The following is a 22679-nucleotide window of genomic DNA, read 5'->3' as shown; positions in this document are numbered from 1 at the left end:
TTTATATCTAACAGTAAATTTTGAGCATTTTGAACCAGATTAGACTTTTTCTTTGCTAAAGGAAAGAAATGTTTTATGATGCAGCTTCTGTGCAATCACGGGAAGCTTTCCCAGACATCCTGCCTTGCCCAGAGGTTACACATAAAAATAACACATCTAATCCTGTAGCTTTACTGGGTCAAAAACAAAACAGCACAACATAAATAAATTATGAGGAACACTGACAGGTGGGCCACAACATGATACCTGGGCAAACACTGAAAGATGGGATTTTAAATATGCCACAGTAGTATCTGTCCAATAAATAAAAATTAAAAAAACATTAAGGGGAAATACAATAAAGCGACAGGTTAGATCATTGTCATTTCTAATGAAATATGCAAAGTAATAGGTCTGACGTACAGAATCCTTGAAATGATTAATAAAAAAGAAAATAATCAGACAAAAATGCACCGGAGTTTAAACATCTATGCATTTGAATCAACTGATTAAATTATACATTTTGTAAACTGAATTAGATTTAAGAAACAAACCTTCTCAAACACGCTGGGAAGGAGGGGTCCCATCTCCAAAGAGTCGTCCATTTTGTTGCATAATATCATTTGAGTTTGGGCTAAAGTTCTTTTAAGAAAACAAACTCTTAATTATCTTCCAGGATCTTACACAATCACACTTTCTCGTCACTAGAGGCAACGGTTAATCTAACTCTGGTAGAAGAGAAAGAAAAAAACAAAAAGGATGGATTTGTGATGGATTTTCCAAGGTGGCTGGAATGTTGACCACATTATCCCAAAGACCACGCCGACCTCTCTTCTCACACGGTGAAAGCAGAGGTAAGAAAGATCTGTGCAATATGAACCAGGACAGGGCTGGAGGGAGGGAGGGGGGTTACGCGCTGTACTGGAGCATGGAGAAGTTCTTCAGGGCGCTGTCCAGAGCCACGCCGGCCTCCTGCATATCAAACCTGAGGAACACAGAAGAACAATCGTCTCTAATTTGCTCATGAGAAAATCAAACCACCAACGTGAAACAGGAAGAAGTTAAACGGCTCCACGCTCACCAGTCAGAGGTGGAGATGGTGTAGTAGACCGGCAGCTGGCTGGAGCTGGCGGCCCAGCTGAACTCCTCCAGGTGGCACATCCCCATGTTGGAGAAGAGCAGCCAGTCTCCCACGCTGAGCTCAGGCAGCAGGCAGCGCTCCACCACCTGGTCCAGCTCATCCAGGGACGGGCCCCAAAGGCTGCTGGGATACACGGCCTCATCAAGACACAACGCGTGCTGCGAAAAGAAAATCCATGTATAACGATGAGTTTAAAGCACATTAAAAACTCTAAATCGAGTTGGTCTTGGATACATATTTGGTTCATTTCATAGTCTCTGCGGGCATTCCTGTCATGACCCCCCTCTTGTTTACATCTTCTGTGCTGTGAGCTTATTGGCATCAGAGGTCAGCCTGGATGATGTGGAACCATAAATTACATCTGACACGATTACTCAGGTCTGGTTTCTACGGACGCCACTGAGCCATTAAGAGCGCACAGAAAGGAAAACAGTCATAATAGACGATTAATTCTTAATCCACCACAGGGGGTCGGAATGTGTCGAGTTCAGTAAACAAACATCACTTAAAATTAAATTTGTTTACAAAAAATTTTAAACTAAGGAAGTAGCGAACAGGTTTTATTTAGGCTAAGGTTGATACTTCTGCTGTGTGAAGAACCCAGAACTGAGTTACTCTTGACTCGTTCACTGCCAACGACGACTAAAGTCCTCATTTGCATTTTTTTTACTGTGTGGGCGTCGGACGAGCCCCCGCACCGTGAGAATAAACATCTCAGCTCTAAAGCCGATCTTCATCCGCATACGTCACACGTCACGTGATCAGGAAGCAGAACATCCGTGTGTTAGGAGATCGTTTTGGGCCGCCGCTGTAAAAAAAAGTGAGGCGCGAACCGGAAAAGCTTCTGCCGATCACAATTCAACAACGGATTATGAAAGAACGGATAACGCTCAAAACGCGCGGATTCTTCCTGATATAAGAGGTGAGTCTACGCTTTGTTTTGGCGTCTACATCATCCTAGCGCGCATCGTTCTGTGACTTTAAAAAAAACAGTAAAAACGGTGAGAAATGCTGGCAGCGAATGCGTTAATGTACATTTCTAATCAGATTCTGTTAGCTAACTAACCTTGTGTGCAGACGGGGCAGCAACGGTGTTTCCCAGCAGCTTGTGGTTGAATGAGCCGTAAACTCCCTCAGTCATGTAGTACACGAACTCAGCATCCTCATTCTTCTCGCCTGGATTTAAACGTTTATTCGTTAAATACAAAACAACTTCAGGGATACGTAAAAAAAAAAAAAAAAAAAAAAAAGAAGATTAAGCGTCTCACATGTAGACAAGTCATCCCAGTGGTGGGTAACCATCTTCTTGCCGATGACACTAACAGCCAAGGAGAAAGCTGAAGCCACGTAGAAGCATCCTGGCTGGGCCAACACCTGCACACCCGACAGGGGGGGGAAGTAAGCATCCAGGAGCGGCCTGACTGCAGACTCAACCTGTGCAGAGCCAAATACATAGAGATCAGGAGTTTAATAAAAATGATCCGATCTAGATATCCATGAAGAAATAAGCAAAGAGCACTCACCTGTTTGAGCTGAAAGTCTGAGCCAGTAAATCCACCCCCGATGTCCAGGATGTACATGTTAAAACCCAGATCCACCTGGAATAAGACGCCAACCTGCTGTTACTGAAGAAACCTTTTAACAGCTGTACTCTTTAGAAAAGACACGACGTACCCCCATGTCGAACACACAGCGAGCATCAGACAGTGCACGAGTGTAGGCCTGCTGCAGGTCTTGGCAGGAGCTCGGGATGTGGAAGGCTGCTCCCACCACCTGGACACCCAGCTCCTTGGCCTTCTCCAGCAGATGTCGACAGCTCTTCAGAGAAAGACCAAAGGGCATGCTGGTCTCAGCCGCGTGGGCTTCAGTCGTCAACTGCAACAGCAACCTAAAAGGAATAAAAAAATAAATAAACATGAAATGTGCAACTTCAAATCAAGACATCCGTATTGCTCTTTCACCAGCGTAGCTACATTTTCTAACTTACTTCGCATTTGGGTGCAGGCGAGCAATCTTGGTCAACTCGGTCTCGTTTTCACACACAAGGTGCTGGATGTCGTTCTTGGCGGCGTGTTTGATGTGTGCCAGCTGCTTGAAAACACCAGACAGGATGATATTTTCTGGCGGCACACCATGCTCCAGAACCAGGCTCACCTCAGCCTGAAAGGTAAGCAGAGACACAAGTTAACTAAAATCCTCATCAGAATGATCAAAAACATTGAGTTACATAAGCTTGACAGAGAAAATTCATCAGCTGACCAGTAATCAATTGAGTGCTCGTGATGTAACTGCCCTAAAAGTGCCTTCATAAGAGGATAAAGCACTATGCAGTAGGGTCGTCACGGTAACCGGTTTAGCGGTAAACCCCGGTAAAAAAGTTGACAATAATAATAACCGTCTTGTTTTTAAAAAGATATACATTATCTCGGTGGATTACCGTGGCTGCGGTGTAGGCGCGGTGACCCTTACCAGCCACCGTATCATCTGCTGAAGTTGCCGGCGGCACATGCGCACTTGTTGTTTACAACCAAAACTTTCTTGAAGCTAAAGCTGAAATAATGGCCAAAGGAGGAGACGGCAGCGCTCAGGACATTTATTATCCCTCAAAGAAGACAAAGTGGGAAGTACGGGCATCTTTTGGATATTTGAAGAATGCCGAGGGACAGTTGATAGAAGACGGCTATCCTGTTTGCAGCACGTGCAGAAAAAGTGTCTGTGAAAGGCAGCAATGCTTCAGATCACATGACACATCTGCGTGACCATCACCCACAACTCTACAGTCAACGCAAGGCAAGCTAACGTTAGCGTTTTAGCTAAAATGCGTGATCTGAGGATTTGGGTTGAGGGAGAATGCAACGAGTCGCTATATAAAGCAGCCGCAGCGCCGCTACCTGCATATAAACCGTGTCACGGACACCGCCATGTTGAAATGACGCTATGCATTACGGGGCTCCCAGGGGCAGATCAGAGTTGGTCTCTCTCCGAGAATAATTATGAATTTAACAATGATTACTGCCTGATGACATTTTCCCACATCTGCAAAGCTCACTGGAAGGACACAAACCGAGGACAATATTTTCCTGATATAGGGTTTATTACTCAAGTAAGAGTAAAAAAGTATCTGATTAGAAGGCTACTTGAGTACTGAGTATCATCTGGTCTAATATTTTTAAATGATGACATCAAACAGACATAAAATAAGAAGTTATGGGCAAATATTGGTATTTTAAAGACAAAAGGGAAAAAATGTAAACAAATAAACAACATAATTACAAAATAACACATTTTAGGCTAAATTTAGACAACCTGAGGACAATATTTCCTGACATACAGGGTTTATTTAATTGTGTGAAAATGTAGCACGTTTAAAAAAATACCGCGATAATACCGTAAACCGTGGTAATTTTGGTCACAATAACCGTGAGGTTACATTTTCACACCGTGACAACCCTACTATGCAGCATAAATACATTAATCCAAGTTGCTTATTTCTGCAAAACACTGAAAGCTTACCTTGTTGGCACAAATGAAGCCCAGGCCCAAGGAGGCCAGGACCTCGATGACTGCAGGGCTGCTGTTGCATTTGACTGGGTAGTATGGCTGCAGCCGTGGCACCACGCTCTGCCAACATACATGCTGGCGCATCAGGGCACCAAGGTCTCCCACTACAAACGCACTCTTCTCCACCTATACACACAGGAGGAAGTGAGAGGTACCCAACGATGACCAAAACTAAATTAAAAACCTGAACACACCTGAGCCTGTTCACAGATGTGTCCATCAATGACGTCTTCCAGAGTAACACCCCCCTCCAGGAGTTCAATGATGTAGTTTGGTTTGTCGGGGAGTCCTTTCATCTTAACCGTATTCTACTAAGCCGGCGATCATAAAGAACAGAAAAGCAAGTCAAGGGGTCACGACTGAGCCAATGGGGTCCTGCTGGTATGCAACAAACTGCACAAGAAAAGAGGGAGGAAAAGAACAGTTAAATGTTCATATGAAGTTACTGTAAACAAAAATCCAACTAATTACATTTTCTGATCCAACTTACATGGACAAGTCAGGAGATGGACCTGTCCCACTATCAGCTAGGATCCCAAGGTGGCTCAGCGTTGAAGTCAAAGTGCTCCCGGTAAAGGGCCGCCCCTAGGCCCTCTGGGTAGCGCTCATACACCTGTGCAGAGACGGGGGAGCCCTGGCAAAAGAAAGAAAACTAAATATTAGATATAAACACAACACCTATTTATGTGATCTATCTTTCCAGATGTTATTTTAAGATTTCCCAGCACCTTATTTGGTGATGATTTACAAAAGCAGCACACATATGGTCAAAAATGATAATTTCTCTAATATTTGGACATTTTTCTTCTCGCAGCAGTTATAAAGCCATAAAATTCCATGTTTTCATTTAGGATTCATTGTTATCTTCAACTTGACGAATGGAAATGAGTTCATTTCTGTTTTTTTAGAGGAAGCTGACGTCAGAATTTCAACTAAAACAACCACGGCCGCCGGCATTTTTTTTTTCAAAGTACTAAGATCGAAGTCACGCGCATGCGCTGAGAGTAAAAACAATGAGTGACAACTTGACAAATCGCTTATAAATGCGTCATTTAAGCAGAACAACCAAACCGCAGAATTTCATTAGAGTTAGCTCGTGAAAGCGAAGCCGTCCGGACACTAGCAAGCACCGCTGGGTCATAAACGCGGCCATGAAAGGCTCGTGGAGGAGAAGCCGCTATCGCTGAGCCGACTGCCCTTCGATCGGAGACGGCTGTGCTAGCACCGTGTTTTCACGGAAACCCGCCAATAAACGAACAAAAACACTATTCACGAATGAACATTAAACCGAGGTCGGTTAGAAAATCATCAAAAGCTTCAAATTCAATCTGTCGCCACGTCGAAAACACAGACTTGAATTAAACGGTCTGTCATGTGGAGCAAGACGACGGAAAGAGCAGCCCGCCATGTTACATCCTGCCGCTCGAGCCCATAAACGAACAGCTTTCCCCGGTACTTACGTGAGATAACGGCCGAAAGGTTTTGGAAAATCGTCTTCTCTTTTTCGGCGGAATTTTTAAAGAGTAGTGGGCCCAACGATGAAAGAAAGAGAGAGGGCTGTTTTTGCCATATGTTTAAACGAGACACCCGAATCGGTCGAGCAGCGTCCCGTCTATCTGCTGGTGGGTGGTGGAACTACTGGAAGGGACGGGAAGTGCAAAAGGTAATCAACGGCACAGTGGGCGGGCCTTACTGTTCAGATTCACCAATCAGCGTTTGGTAAATTTGGGAACATACCAAATATATATTTCCGGATATCGTACCGCCAGTAATATAATTGTGATGTTTGTTCAGGTTACATAATCATAGTTTCCATTGATGGCCACTCACATCAAGCCGAGACTTCAGCGGTAATGTTTTAATCTGACTAGAAAACATCACACAACTTAAATGATTAATATTTAGAGGAACCAAGAGCAAAAATCACAGTTTAAACAGTTATAAAAGTACATAATCTCAAACCAATTAGTCAATGTTTGATTCAGCCCCACTTTTTAATCCCTAAGAGACATGTCTTACAACAGAGCTCAAAGCTGTTCTCTAAATTAGAAAAAATATATATTTTAAAATGTCAAATAATCTTTAAACACTATGTAAAAAATCATAAAGGTGATCAGCAACCCTGTTTTTCAAATACTTGCCAAAATTTGTGCAACTATTTATAATTAACTTTACATCAGAACACAGTCATATAGCACAGCAGAAACAGAGCTGTTGTTTTATGGATGTGTTGTAAATGATGACTGAATGGACCATGTATGGCAAGTCCTAAATATTACGCAAAAATGCATGAGAATGAGTTGAGTTTAAACCTGCTCAGACTGCTTTCGAACACCTTCAGGCATTCTCCCAAGTTTGCAGAATGATGAAATGTGGCTTTGTGTTAAAGTAGCAAGCTGTCAACAACTCACATGCTGTGATAACAAAAATTCAGCCCATCTTATTGGGGAAAAAAAATTACTTTTTTGCACTTCTGTGCCATTGCTCAAGTCATGAGAAAGTTGGAGGGCCAACAGCTTTCTTATTTCAAAGGATCAAGTTGATATTTGGATCGTTAAATCCCACCAACTGCAGGTGTGTGCTCTTTGATTAGTTTGAACAAAGAGAACAACTACATATTTGCCGCAGCAGTGTTCATTCTGGTTGTCAGGGTTTGTCTGCTTGCAATTTGTGGAATGTGGGGGATTAAAGGTTTGAGAGCTTACATAATGTTTTTGTTATTAACCTTTTCCATTCTCTTGATCATAATTATAACCATTTAGTGATTTGTACGATCCGATTTGATTGGAATTTCTTTTTGATTTCCACCGGATGTTTTTCAGAATACACACTTGGCCTACAGCTACTTCATTCATACGACTTTTGTATTTTGTTGTTGTTGTTGTTGTTGGGTGTAACTGTGTGTGGCAGCAATAAAGTCCTTATGCTTCATTTATAGCCTTCTAATTTGTGCTGCATGTACAAAACACTCTGTCCTAGACGCACAAGATTCTAGACATCAAGGGAGGTCCTCCAAGATAAATATTTTGCATCTGACTCTGCAAAACAATGTCGGCTGGATGTTTTGGTTCCGGTCATATGAGTCTTGAGTTGCAAAAAGAGCCTCTTAAATGGGGGAAATACTTCTTAGTGGTGAAGTATTTGGTATTTTTGATTACTTGGGACTGAGTCATACATCGGTTCGGGCAGGTTTAACAACTAAAACCTCCCGTGGACATTCACATGAGAGTTTGTGACAAAAAGAGAAAATTAGATTCTGAGGTTTGGTTCCACTGAGTCCTGTTTCAATGCCTTCACTGTCCTCCAAAAGAAAAACTTAATTTGTTCTCAGAAGCAGAGATGAAAACACTCAGCAGCGTAAACAATCAATTTCCCTTAAATTTCACAAAAAATACAAATCTACTTAAAAATGACATGGGAATGTGCTAGAGTTAGATTCTTATTCACGGTATAACTGCTGTAGAGGATAGGCACCTAAAGCTAAAATAAATACAATCCCTTACTTTTCTTTCACTTTATTATTAGCAAAATTCCCTCAAACATCCTTGTCCACTGAATTCTTATTTTATCACAAGCTTTCATAAATGCAAATGTTTTAAATTAATTTAATGACATGCACTGAAGACTCATTATGTTTCCATAACAATAATCACTTATATTAATTTTAGAGGATACGTAACACATTCATCAGATCCCAATAACCCATTCAAAAACAGCCTTTCTTTAACACTCAGTGTAAAAACACTCGACTCTTTAGCGCCACGCAGTTCAGAGTAGGTATTGCAGTTATGGTAGCCCACATGCATCAAAAAGATAATACCATTGTGGTGGTGCGCAAACGGCTGCGGGGAGAGGAAGACAATATAGTACTGACAGCTACCTCGGGGTCATGCACAGAAAGCATCACGCATCAGCTTTTAACCCTCCCACTGTCCTAATGGGTGATCCTGCAAGGAAAGTTGACCATTGAGCAGGATTGATGATTTATCCCTTGAGGTCTACGTGGCAGGGGTGAGGAGTGAGCACCACCTCACCCCTGCCACATTGACCTCAAGTGATAAACCATCAATCCTGCTCAATGGTCAACTTTCCTCGCGGGGTCACCCATGCGGACAGTGGAAGGGTTAACCGTCTGGACATTTTATTTACGGTTTCTGGTGCTCTGAATATATGTCGAATGGTCCTGATCAGTGATTTGCAGCAGCTGTGTCTTCTTGTTCCGCTGCTGCCACTCCTACCGTGTCTTTCGCTGCTTCCGTGTCACTCGTCTCCCTCTCCCCCGCATCTGTGCATGCACAGCCACAGTCATCGGTGTCTTTCAGCTTTTAATCTTGCGATTACATGCAGTTGGACCAGGGCAAGCCACCTGAGGGGAAGGAGAAAATTTTTCCCAAACCAGCCAGGTTGTCACGGAGAGAACCAACGCCATTCCCCATGCATTTGAAGGGAGATGAAGAACTTTCTTGTCAAAGCGCAAACGTAAAAAATGGAGCATTATATCTTGTATGTCCCTAAACATCTATGGTATTTCAAGATGGAGCGCCTAACACAGTTTATTGAAGTAAAAATGTGAAATTTCAAGCGAATAGAAAAATTTAGTATTGATGTAGGTGAGAAAGATTTACCAAAAAGGACAAGCTTGTGAACGGATGAACTGAATTTGATAGTGAACAAGTAAAAATACTACAAGCTGTGATTTTAAAGTATTTCTAGTCAGAACTTCAACTTCAAATTTTAAACACTGAGTCCTCAAGATGTACAGAGCCAGATGTAATTATAAGACATGCTGTCGTCATAACCAGTTATTCTGTGGGCTAAAGGAAAGGCAGTAATCTATTCAAAATTAATAAAGCACTGAATAAAGAAATGAATGTTGGTTGGTGGTTTAGGGTTAGTCATGAAAAGCTGTCACTGATTTATAGACATTTACTGCCACCTAAAAGCAGCATATAATTTGTGTTTAGTGAGACCCAACCACATAAGGACAACATTTCTATTGTATATGTTTCAAAAGCTGCACTTACTGTTTATTTTTTTTATTTTTATTTTTTTGCTAAATGCTTTCGTGAAAGACAAACAAGGACATTTGGGGGTTGCATCAACAATGCAATTTTATTCTTGGTCAATAAACACAGTTCTTACAGTGTTTGATGTTTCTCTAATGTTTGTAGTAGTTTCTCCAGTTGTGAGAAGTTGCACTACTTATCCTTTAAAAGTGTGGTTTCCTCATTTATTCAATACATTTGCTGTGTTCTGTGGTGTAAATCAATGCCACAAGTCATCGAAAAAAAGCTATGATGCTCCTGTTCTGATATGCAAACATTTGCTGGTGCAAAGGTGGGCTGAAAATTGGATGATTACCCATTATTAGTAATGATACGCACACACCTAACTACTGATAGGCTAATAGAACGTGTTCAGCCATGTTGCATGGTCATTATCACCAAGACACTCCCCGCTCTCTCCTCGCTGCAATTAAAAAAAAGCCTTCCTGTGGGTGAGCGTGAGCCAAGATGGGTGAGGCCATGAATGCAAATAAACAGAATGACATCACAGTGTGAGAATTTTCTAATCCTAGAGTTTCACCATCTATGTTCTATCAGAAGCTAATGCAGGAAATAGGGGTAGAAAACTGTTTTCATGTTCAGCCTGCATGAAAAACTCAGAGTGTCTGATTATAATCAGAAATAGCAGTTTCAATATGTGTTTTCAGCCAATCGCACCTTTAAAGAATTAATCAAATTTGCCACTTTTTCTCAGTCTGATCTAATCTTTTAATGGTGTCACTTGTACTGAATTGAAATTATTCTAATATTAATAAATATACAATTAAATATTACAAATGTGTCAATTTTCTTTCACTGAAATCTTAGTTTCACCCTTAATATAAATAAACTTTGCAATAATATTAGTTTTTAAAATTTAATCGGTGAAATTAAAAATTTCAAAAAGAGTAATTCAATGGAAAAATCCCACTAATTTTATTTGGAATAAAAACAAACCGGGTCTGATAAGAAGAAATTGCTCAACGCTAAGCGTATCACTTTGACGCATGCGTAGACATTTTTCGTGGTCACGTGACAGCAGCAGCGCGCAGGTGGCTTCTGCGCATATGCAGAGCTGCTTCCCTGATCAGCTGACCGTGAGATGCTTGTTTGAAGGACCTCCGCGTCTAAAACCCGTTATTTTCTGCCTCGCATATGGGAAGCTGCTCCAGTTTGGTTGACGCACACGTTTGGACCCGACGCTGAGACCGTCAAACATCTCGGTAAGTCCACAAATGTCCCCGCTGTCGGTGTCGTGACGGCTGGCGCGAGACTCTCATGATAAACAAGCTGTCAGCAGCGGTCTTCTCGCGACCAGGGCTTATTTGGCTGCTCGGCATTGATTTCCACTTGCATTTAGGATAATCTGCAAACAAAACAAACAAAGAAAATCAGCTGTTTTGAGTCACGTGACGCTCATACGGTTTAATTCAATGTTGGGTCGTTATTTAGCAGTCAGCCTGTTAGGAACAGATCATATGACCCATCAGTCATCTGTTGCAGTCTGTGTGCAGCAGTCACTGTGAGGAAGTGAATGAAATATAAAGAGGAAGGAAGAATTGGTTAAAATCATTCATTATTGGACACATTATCCCAAATCTCACATGACTGATGAAATAATGTAATGGAGTTTCTTGGGTAACTAAAAGTTACCATCCTCTGTAAACATCCTTTCAGAAATCAGGTTTATTATTTATTCACAATCACAGGATGCTTGATTAGTGCTAATGCCATGTTGTTGTTATCCACTCCTGATATTATTTTGTACTCTTCCCTCAGTGACATTTGTGGCTGGGTGAACGTATTTCCTCCCTGCAGCCATGACAGAATTCTGGTTGATCTCCGCCCCGGGAGAGAAGACGTGCCAGCAAACATGGGACAAGCTGATGGGGGCCACAACAGGCACCAGTAACCTGTCCATCAATAACAAGTTCAACATCCCTGACCTCAAGGTGATGCACAGTGTTTCTATATGGCAGCAGTGGAGATGAGATGCAAGAATGTGAATTTATTTAAAATTTTTGCCTCCAACAGGTTGGAACACTGGACGTGTTGGTGGGTCTGTCGGATGAGCTGGCTAAGCTGGACACGTTTGTTGAAGGGTAAGTCTATTGAAACCTAACTCAGTTTCTGCAAGTCCCATGAGGTGCTTTGTACTCGCGTGTCTTCCTTTGATGTTCAGTGTGGTGAAGAAGGTTGCTCAATACATGGCAGATGTCCTAGAGGACAGCAGAGACAAAGTACAGGAGAATCTGCTAGCCAATGGAGGTAATCTTCATCAACACAAACTGAATTAATGATCATTATTGCTCACAGAACTGAAAATGATTATTTCTCACAGAGTTTGTTTGGATTCTTTCCTTTTTTGCTGCAGTTGACCTGATCACCTACATCACCAGATTTCAGTGGGACATGGCTAAATATCCGATTAAACAGTCATTGAAAAACATCTCGGAGATCGTCTCCAAGGTCAAATAAAACCATAGAATTTTTATTTCTGCCAGAACTATTCTCACCCTCCTATACTCCAGCAAATGTTGTCACACACACACACACACACACACACACACACACACACACACACACACACACACACACACACACACACACACACACACACACAAACATATATATATACACACACACACACACACACACACACACACACACATATATATATATATATATGTATATATTTAGATGTACATACACTTATATAGATATATAATTTTCCTAGGACTAGTTGTTACAGATCCCTTTCAGCACAATAGTTGAGAACTTGGTGGAGTGCACTTTGCCATAGATTTTGTGGTGAAATTGGCGTGACACATCTTCAGTTGTGTGCCCCGCTATATCTATATCTATATAGATATAGATATATCTATATAGATATATCTATATCTATATAGATATAGATATGTCTATATCGATATAGATATATCTATATCTATATAGATATATCTATATCGATATAGATATATCTATATCTATATAGATATATCTATATCTATATAGATATATAGATATAGATATATCTATATAGATATATCTATGTCTATATAGATATATAGATATTTCTATATAGATATAGATATTTCTATATCAATATAGATATATCTATATAGATATAGAATTCTATCTATCTATCTATCTATCTATCTATCTATCTATCTATCTATCTATCTATCTATCTATCTATCTATCTATCTATCTATCTATCTATCTATCTATCTATCTATCTATCTATCTATCTATCTATCTATCTATCTATCTATCTATCTATCTATCTATCTATCTATCTATCTATCTATCTATCTATCTATCTATCTATCTATCTATCTATCTATCTATATAGTTTGAACCAATCAATACATTTGAGACTTGGTGGCATTTTTGAACACTTTCCAGGTTTTTGGAAGATGCATGTAACACTCAGTCTTTCTCTTTTGGTTTCTAGCAAGTGACCCAGATTGACAACGACCTGAAGGCCAGAGCTTCAGCCTACAACAATCTGAAAGGAAACCTGCAGAATCTGGAGAGGAAGAATGCGTGAGTAAATGCGTAAACATGTTTATTGTGCTTTAAATGCATACTATGCTACTCTTTCATATTTACAAATCGTTTTCCTGAGCCAGTATGTGATAAAAGGATCTTTACAGGGTTATTGAAATGTCACTCAGACCCCTATCACCCTCTATGGCCAGAATACTGCTCTTGCAACTTCAGAGTGCCGGTCTGGTCCCTGTCGGCCTTAGAAAAAAATGAAACTGACATACTCGGCGCTGCAGTCTGCTTCCAGCATGTTTCCTGCTTGTTTTGGATCATGAACACAGAAGATTTGTTTCATTTAGTGATGAATCGCTTCTGTAGACACTAATGAAGCCTGGGAGACATTTCAGCTGTTAGATTAAGGTGCTAAAAAGACCAACGCACAGTGATAAGTTTAGCTTTTGGTTCTACTAAACAGAACTTTAATTTTTTAGTGCTAATTTAAATTAGCATAGCATTACTGCTGCAAATACAACATTTTGTTCTTTTTATTAGCCTGGAAAGAGATTTTAAGGTGTAAAAACATAATTTCCGCTCGTTCTCTTGAAAAATGTTCTTCATCAGAATGTTTTGTCAGGCCTCCAGTTGTTTACGATCTAAAGTTTATAAATGTGTGCCTTTCTTTTAGGGGAAGTTTGTTGACCAGAAGTCTGGCAGATATAGTAAGGAAAGAGGACTTTGTTCTGGACTCGGAGTACCTGATCACCATGCTTGTGGTCGTTCCAAAGTAAGGAAAAAAAGCCTTTATCTGGTAGGCTCAATCAACAGTGGGGAAACTCAATTAAGTACATTTTTGGTCTTAAAAGTGCTCAGAATTACACATTTAGATTTAGGTTTGAGAGTTTAATACTTTTTGGTGAATCAGTAAAATTTAAGATCAATGTTGACTTTTCTTACCAGAACAGGTTATCCTGATTGGCAGAAAACCTATGAAACCCTTGCAGAAATGGTCGTGCCACGTTCCTCAAAGTAAGTTTTTTTTTATTTTGTAAACAAAAAAGGGGATAGTAGATGTTTTTCTATGTTTTTCTATGATATTGCATGAAATGCGTTTCATATACAGATGGCGACCAATAAAATTAAATGTTTTCTCAAAAAATTAATAAGTACAATTGCTTCTCAAATGTACAATTTTGGAAAAACCTCATACGATCGTTTTGAATGTCCCATTCTTAATGATTAGGTCAAGGTCCATCCATCAAACTGCCCTCTGTCCATCCCTCCCCCCTAGCTAACATAGCTAACCAGAGCCTGGCTAGCTATGTTAGCTAGCTTACTACATTTTCATACAGTTAAATAGGTGCATTATGCCAGAAAACGTCCTGACTAGAGGTCGACCGATATTGGTTTTTCTTTTTCTAATATCGATGCCAATAAGTAAAGGTCACGGCCAGCCGAAGGCCGATTTGTTGCTACCAGTATTTTGGGCCGGTTTTTATGGCAGATAACAGACGTTTTCCACCTTATTTTCATGCTAAAATGTAACTTATAACATTAGTTGATGCACAAAATTTCAGAAGCTGAATTAGCTTTTGAAAACTGAATTTAACCAGCTTTCAAATTTAAATTTTGCGCACAGCTGTGTTAAAATTAGACGTCTAACCAAAGTTAGTCAAAACATTCAGTAAACCGACCTAGGATTAAATATTCCAAACTGCTAAATAAAAAGAAATGTTAACTGGAAAACATTTTCTGAGCATTTCTAAGGAGGTAAATCGGCCGATACTGATACAAAATGGTATATATCGGCCCAATATATTGGCGGACTGATATATCGGTCTACCCCTAGTGCCAACTATAGATAAAAAATGTAAACCTGAAAGGTTAAAAGGCTATGGCCAAGAGAAAAAAAAGCAGTGTTTAACTTTCTTTTTTTTTTTAATTCAACTCAACTGCAACTAAGAGAAGCCCCCAAAAGAGGCTAATGAAGCAGCTGCTCTTGTCTTCCACTCTGGAAGTTCCTGTTGAAAGCTTGTGGCTAATGAAATGTTTGGAAGACCTAAACCAAGCTGCAATTCTTCTCTCTGTTCTTTGGACAATGAGTTGTTTATAACAGGCTCATCTCCTAACCCTTTCACGAGGAACGTCACTCATCTGTGATCCAAACACAATAGATTAAAATGGCTTTTGATGGGCTGAGCAACCCGAGTCGGCCATTGTCTTTGTGTGTTCGAGGGTGAATGAGACATCCTGGAAAGTTAGTCGTGCAGCAGCAGAACGAGCCGTGTTTTACTAACAGCTGAGGGTAAAATGTGCTAAAACCTCCTCTCTTCCCTTTTATGGAATTGTCTGGGCTGGACGGAACCTGTGACACGGTCAAAATGGCGGTGGTGGCCACCTCCCATTATAGACAACAAACGTGTTATTGAAGCCAATGGAATCCGTTTGTCCAGTATGTACAGTCTATGGCTAAAACACATCAACGTTTGATCGACGTGTCTCTACTTGTGCAGGCTGGTGTTTGAAGACAATGAGAGCGGTCTGTTCAGCGTCACTCTCTTTAGGAAGGCCGTGGATGACTTCAAACACAAAGCCAGAGAAAACAAGTGAGCATTTCTAATTCATTTGATCACTAATGACTTTGTGAGAGATGTCTTGTTTAATATTAGTGCTGCTGCATCAGCTGTATGATTGCTAAGGCCCGGTTCACACGGCGATGTAAGTAAGCTGATTTTCGACCCGATTTTAAAGAGCAAGTCACCCCAAATCAAGTTTTTTTGCTGATAAACTACATAAATAATCATGCTGTTGACACGTGTAGTCAATAATTTGGCATTTTAGTGCATCTTAGTTAAAATTTAAACATTCTGCCTAAAACTGTCAGTGTTACGCCCTCTTCAGGTGAAAACTCTGCACTACATTTGAATTTAATTCTACAATCGCTATTGTCTAAGAGCTGGTACCATATGATGTCACATTGCTGCTGTGAGCCTGTGTGTGTGTAAGTTTTTGTTAGCGGCTCCACCCTCTCGGTCTGCTAGGCAACAGCTTTTGTTGCATTTTTCAAACAGGAAGTGGGAGTGGAGTAAGACTCTTGTAGGGGGTGACTTGCCCTTTAAGGATACGCCCCATTATCTCAAATCCACCAGAAACGGTGTTATTAGCTATTCCTGTCATGTTTGGTGGAATCATAAGTTTTGTTGAATTTCCTTGGTGCAATCTCGAGGACAAATAAGCGTGCTGCCTAATGACTGGGACGTATAGCCAGTAGTGAAGTGAGGTAATTAAAGCACACTGCAAACTCCTCATCCGCCAGTTTCTTTTACTCCAAAGAGGTTTTTGAGACGTTCCCTGTCTGACCGGAGAAAGTCCATGTGTGGTTTTTGTCGTTTCGCTGCGCACCACACACCGTAACCCGGGCTTTTCGCCAGATGTGTAAGCTGCGAGTAACCGAATAGATGTTCACCATGACCTCAGCCGTTCATGCCTTCAGACCGAGAGCATTTCAGACGTGCAGCGGTAGCAAATGCGTTCAAAGCAACTGGTCAAGCGAGATGAGAAGAATTTAAATGAACCTGCATAATTTCACCATTTCACACAATAACTGACAAGGAGATAGATGACAGAATCTATCTAATAGTCAGCGGTTTTGTTTCTGTTATTTTTACCTCAGCCATGGACGTGTCGCTGGTAATGATATGTTTTTTTAGTAGTTGAAATCTGCGCGTGTCTTTTATTTTGAAGGTTGCAGGATGTTTTACACTGCTCTAGTGTTTGATTTCCTCTCTGGGCCCATATCTTAAAGGGTTGTGGAAGCGTAGTGCATAAAAAATAGACCCAGAGTGTACATTTAGCAGAAATCACAGCAACGCTACGCTTCAGGGACATGCCTGAGACGCACCGCGCCACGCCAAGTGAAAACGCGCCCATCGTCTATAACCGCCACTATTAGCTGCGTATTACGCTTCGCAGACGTTATGCAACAATTACTTACTCGATGGAAAGCCGGGGATAGGCCAAACCGTTAAATCCGTGATTTGTTAATCCCCACATGATCTCATGTTTTGAAAGTGGTCCAACACTTCTAAAATCCTGCCGTGTGAAGCGGGTCTAACTCGCTCTGGGGTGTGGTCTCATTCAGGTTTACGGTGCGTGACTTCCAGTACAACGAGGAGGAGATGAAGGCAGACAAGGAAGAGATGGCGCGTTTGTCCACGGACAAAAAGAAACAGTTTGTATGTGATTTCCTTTTATCGTCACACTGACTGTATGTTACCGGTCTAAAGTCATAATTAGGTTATTAGATGACTTTGCTGTGATCTTCAGGGTCCTTTGGTTCGATGGCTGAAGGTGAATTTCAGCGAGGCTTTTATCGCGTGGATTCACATAAAAGCTCTGCGTGTGTTTGTTGAATCGGTACTGAGGTAAGACCTGATGAGGATGTAACGGTTACTGCTGTAGACAACTTATTAAGGGTTTACTTTTCTTTTGAAAGATACGGCCTGCCAGTCAACTTCCAGGCCATGCTGCTGCACCCCCACAAGAAGAACATGAAGAAGCTGAGAGAAGTGCTGTACGACCTGTACAAACACCTGGACAGCGGTGCTGCCATCATTGACGTGAGTTCATTTACATCTAGAAGTTTCCATTCGGTGAAAAACCCAGACTTTACGGCTTCTATAGCAAACGTACAGAACCACGCAAACATGCAGTGCACTTACACACTTACCCTAAAAAGACCTGCGTTGTTTTTTAAATAATGTAAACACGTTATGGGTTCGATACACGGGAGGTGACAAACGACCGCGATCAGCAAAATTTGTCGTTGTCGCTTTTATTACCTGACACACGGGAGGCGACCCGCGGCCAGCGGCAAAGCTGTCGACGCGTTCTGTTCCATGGCGAAATCGAATCTTCCGTTGTTTTGATTGGCTGTGTCAGGTTGGAGGGAATTAAGGTTATTTAAGCGGTTCAGAGTTAAAAAAGCGGTAGATATGATGTTTCACAAGGTGCTGCTAGAGTGAAATCTTACTTCTGATTTTACTATATAAAAAAACAGAATGGTTCATCCCATATTACAAATCAGGAGAGGGCTACTCTCCGTCTATCAGGACATGCTTCAATTTATCACACGGTTTGGACCTCACATTAAGATGAACACAGTCACAGAAGGAGAAACAGAGTCCATGTTTGCTCGGAGGTGTACGGAGCATCCCGTCCGCTCATTGGTCAGTGAATGAAACCTCCGCTGATTGGTCCTCGTCCGAGCGACAGCGATGAAAAGTTGAAAATATTTCAACTTTCTGGGATCGCGTTGCCGGGTCGCCTGTGCACGACACGTGCACGAGCGCAAAATTTCACACGCACGTTTTTCGCGTTTCGCTTAGTAGGAGGGAGACCCGCGATTATCGATTTGTCGCGCATGTCTTATTGAAAATGAATGGAGGAGAGGCGACGTCGCCTCCCATGCGTCGAGCCCATTAGTCTGGCTGACGGTGAACTGGTTCTAATCGAGCTGAAGCACCCTGATAGTGCGGTAGCCATCCAAATACAGTCTTCATGTAAACGAGTTAGCCGAACTGAACCGGTTGGATGCTCACGGTCCAAAAGTGACGGGACCGTGGAATAATATCGCCACAAAGTAACACGTGTAACACCATCAAACAGTACGTACCAAATAAGCACATTCCTGTTTAAACTCTGTTTGCTTCACTCCTGCCAGCATTTGTTTACTGTTTGTGTTGCTATAAGCTAACTGGAAGAATGCCGATATCCATGTCGCCACCTACTGTACCGGAGTGGGACAAACTTTTGTGAGAGGTCGGTATTCTAGCGTACACGTAAACTAGGATAAAAGCTCCCACTTTATTACCGTAAGATCGACTTAGATGTCGGTCAGTGTTCATGTAACTGAAACGATGGTCACAGTGTGCTCACGCTTCCCCTCGGGTATCTTCCCCTGGCCACATATGCCAGAACCGGAAACTTACATTACCTGAGGACACAAGAGAGGGCTAAAAACCAGTAGCCACTTTCATGGCTTCAAATTGTGTTTTATCTCTTTGGGAATCTGGTAGTTTGTCTTAAAGTAGAAGTGGTAGCAGCCGGCTGTTTCTCCTTCTCTGATATTATTGAGCGGAGAACCTCTCACACCAGTGGTGTTCTGCTGCTAAATACGTGAGTGCATTATGAGTGGAGGACCCAGGGAAGTGCAGAAGTGTGGTGGTTCAGCAAGATCGACTACCAGATGGACCAGTGGTCGCTTTCGTTCAGAAACGTGTTTCTAGCGTCGATTTTTAGACAAATGCGAGAGGACCAATTTAATTATTTTTTTCGTTTTTACTTTGTTAGAAGGTTGTTAAAAGGCAAACAATGTTTTAAAGAGCAAGTCACCCCCAAATCAACTTTTTTTTCTGATAAACTAAATAAATGTGTGTCTAATCGTGCTGCAGACACGTGTAGTCAGTAGTTTAGCACTTTAGTGCATTTTAGTTAAAATTAAAAATTTCTGCCTAAAACTGTCAGTGTTGTGTCGTTGTCAGGTAAAAACTCTGCACTGCATTTGAATTTAAATCTGCCATTGCTATTGGCTAAAAGTTACCCTAGAACGTTATCTGGTACCATATGATGTCACAGTGTCATTGTGAGCCTGTGTGTGTGTATTTGTTAACGGCTCCATCTTCTTGGTCTGCTAGGCAACAGCATTTGTTGCATTTTTCAAACAGGAAGTGGGAGTTGAGTAAGACTCTGGTAGGGGGTGACTTGCTCTTTAAGTTAATTTGTTTTCCATATTTGCCATTATTGATTCAAGTTCTGTTTTTGTGTGAACCGGGTTTGACTTTTTTACTGTCGTCTGCTTCCAGGCTTCCATGGACATCCCTGGGTTGAACTTGAGCCAGCAGGACTACTACCCCTATGTTTACTACAAAATCGACTGCAGTTTGCTGGACTTCAAAGTCTAAACACTCTGCCACTGTCATCGTGTGCTGTGTTGTTCTAATGTGACATGTCTAAATTCACAAGATGTCGTTATTTCTCCTTCCATTTTTTGAACCCTTTCATTTATATTTTTACTTTCTTTAGCATTTACCTGTACCTTTGTGAGTTTGCTCACCCATTGGGATTGTTGCAGCCATCAGAAACTCTTTAGGGTTAACTGATTAGTTTTGATCAAACAGACTTGAACATGGGTTTTTATTTTTTATAATTCCTGTTTAGTCAGACCTGCAAACAAACAGTTTTCACTAGAAATGACACGTAAACTGTTGTCTTTTTATTGTGGCTGTCCTTCCCCTGAACAAAACAAGATGGTTACATGCAGCATATGGGAGACATGGGAACAAAACTATGTATATGAAATACTCGTATTTATTTTATGCTTCTAAAAATCAGTAAACCATGTTTTTGTTTTCAGTTTTTGAAAGCGCTGTGGTTTTTCTTGTTCCAAGCAACAAATGCTTACTTACAAGTAGAAGTTGACCTCTGCTTTCCTTCTCCTGATGTGATCCTGTAAAACGCTGGAAATGTTTGAATTAATATACAAAAAGATGTGTCTGCTGAATATTTGATTTTTATTTCTCTGTATATTTAACACATTAAGAAAACCAGAACATTGTATTATGTGCTGATTCTGTATTGTATGTTTGAAGGAAAACTGAACAACCTATTTAAAATAATTGTGAAAATAAATTCTATCTGGAAAATACATATTATTTGCCTCTAAAGACTGTCTTTTAATTCCAGGATCTGCCATGATGCCAACAGAAACATTTTTGTTGTCTTGTGCTTTCTGTTGGTTGTTTGTAAACTCAAAAAGCTAACTGCTCGCCTTTATATAACCTCCCAGCACAGAAAAATAAGTAGACCTCCAGTCGTGCCTACTCATACCACCAAAGTTGTTTAGTGCTTAAAGGTGTATACCATTCATTTAATCAGTACATTTGCAGTGATGTTTAGTAGGAATGAATGGCTTGTAAGTCGTTCTCGGGGAGCAAAAACACTGGCGCACCATTTCTGGGAACTAGCCACATCACAGCTGAGCTTCAGACAGTAGATTTTGGAGTTTTATTTCCTGATATTTGGACATCTCACCCAGTGGCGGCACCAGAGGGCGCTAGGGGGCGCTATAGCTCCCCCTGGATTAGTCATTGCACCCCATTGCAACCCCCAAGTAAATATTAGATTTTTTTTTTTTACAATTTAATTTTAATTTAACGTGTGGATGTGATAATATTTAACAAACAAAACAAAAATAATCAGTAAATTATCATATAAATAGTAAAAACTTAAACCAAAACAGGAAATTGATGTTAATGTTTGACCTCATTTTCCACCTGTGAACGAGTGAAAGGTAGAGCTAGCGGTAAAATGGATCGCTTTTTGTTGCCCAAATTTCCATGGGTTCAGTCAGAAACGAATGAATGTTTGGAAGTGATCTCAGACCCACAAAAACCTACGGATCTGGATGGAGAGAGTCAACCCTCAACCGCCGCAGCAATCGAGGGTTTTGCAGCTGGAAATGCTAACACTAACATTAGCTAACCTTGCAACACTATAGATGGTTTTCTGTGTGGCTGTATGTGTTTATGATTTCATGGAAAAGTCAGCGATTGTTCATATGTTGATGTTTATTAGTGATTGTTTCAGGTGTTGTTGAGGTTTCGTGCACGCATGTGTATCTGCTAGTGATGAAGGTGTTTTAGAGAACAATAGGTACGCATGACAACTTCCTTTATAGATTCTCACCTCTGATTGGATAACAGGAACACAACTACCATCTACTTTCATTGTGGATGTTTTATCCCCACAAATAACACCAGAGCTTCTGCCGTGTGGTGGCGATGCTAATGCTAACGGTTAGCTTCTACTAGCCAAGACGCACTCAGCTCTCTCGGATAATAAAACAACAACAGTCTTCCCCGTCATGAGTTAAGATGGGTGAGTCCATGAATGTAAAGCAACAGTGTGACGCAGATCTGTCAGGATTTTCTAATCCTAGAGTTTCATTGTCTATCAGAAGCTAATGCAGGAGATAGGTGTAGGAGACTATTTTCAAATTCAGCCTGCATGAAGAACTCAGGGTGACCCATCAGAATCATAAATATTCATTAAAAATGTTTTTTTCAGTGTTTCACACCTTAAAAAAAGTTAGCAGGAAGACATGAATGTTCCAGTAAATCAACATTTTCAAATAGCTCATGTTGAAAATCATTATCATTATTCTTTTAAATTAAAATCTAGATAATTTATTAAATTAGGTTATATTTGTTTAAAAATCAAGAACAAAATTAAAACCTTTCCCTGAATAAATAGTAGTAAATGTAGTAATGTATTTCAAACATATTCAGTTACAGAAGAATCCAATCATAGTTACCTTTTACAATAATTTATATGACTACTTATACAATAAAAAATAAACGTGGTAAATGTAACATCTGATTAATGCCTCAGTTTTCTGACTTAGA

At 40.7% G+C, this 22679-nt stretch overlaps 2 protein-coding genes across 2 annotated transcripts; one reads left to right on the top strand and one right to left on the bottom strand.

Annotated features, from left to right (window-relative positions):
• Nucleotides 1-434: 434 nt before the first annotated feature.
• On the bottom strand, nt 435-6312 carry azin1b (antizyme inhibitor 1b). The gene is made up of 11 exons (XM_015977182.3): nt 6142-6312; nt 5172-5315; nt 4876-5074; nt 4634-4807; nt 3108-3280; nt 2795-3008; nt 2644-2718; nt 2389-2554; nt 2187-2296; nt 1061-1278; nt 435-964 (listed from the first exon to the last, which is right to left on the bottom strand). The coding sequence occupies exons 3-11, from the start codon at nt 4975-4977 to the stop codon at nt 889-891; spliced, it is 1308 nt and encodes a 435-aa protein (XP_015832668.3). The 5' UTR covers nt 4978-5074; nt 5172-5315; nt 6142-6312; the 3' UTR covers nt 435-888.
• Nucleotides 6313-10803: 4491 nt separating this feature from the next.
• LOC107397252 (V-type proton ATPase subunit C 1-A) lies at nt 10804-20922 on the top strand. The gene is made up of 13 exons (XM_015977183.3): nt 10804-10949; nt 11506-11678; nt 11761-11828; nt 11909-11994; nt 12101-12195; nt 13184-13275; nt 13904-14002; nt 14176-14244; nt 15729-15821; nt 17357-17450; nt 17542-17639; nt 17711-17834; nt 20079-20922. The coding sequence occupies exons 2-13, from the start codon at nt 11547-11549 to the stop codon at nt 20175-20177; spliced, it is 1149 nt and encodes a 382-aa protein (XP_015832669.1). The 5' UTR covers nt 10804-10949; nt 11506-11546; the 3' UTR covers nt 20178-20922.
• Nucleotides 20923-22679: the final 1757 nt, after the last annotated feature.

This window comes from Nothobranchius furzeri, chromosome 19, assembly GCF_043380555.1.
Source record: "Nothobranchius furzeri strain GRZ-AD chromosome 19, NfurGRZ-RIMD1, whole genome shotgun sequence".
Taxonomy (NCBI): domain Eukaryota; kingdom Metazoa; phylum Chordata; class Actinopteri; order Cyprinodontiformes; family Nothobranchiidae; genus Nothobranchius; species Nothobranchius furzeri.
Note: the sequence above shows the minus strand (reverse complement) of the source record. Positions and strands in the feature narration are given on the sequence as shown.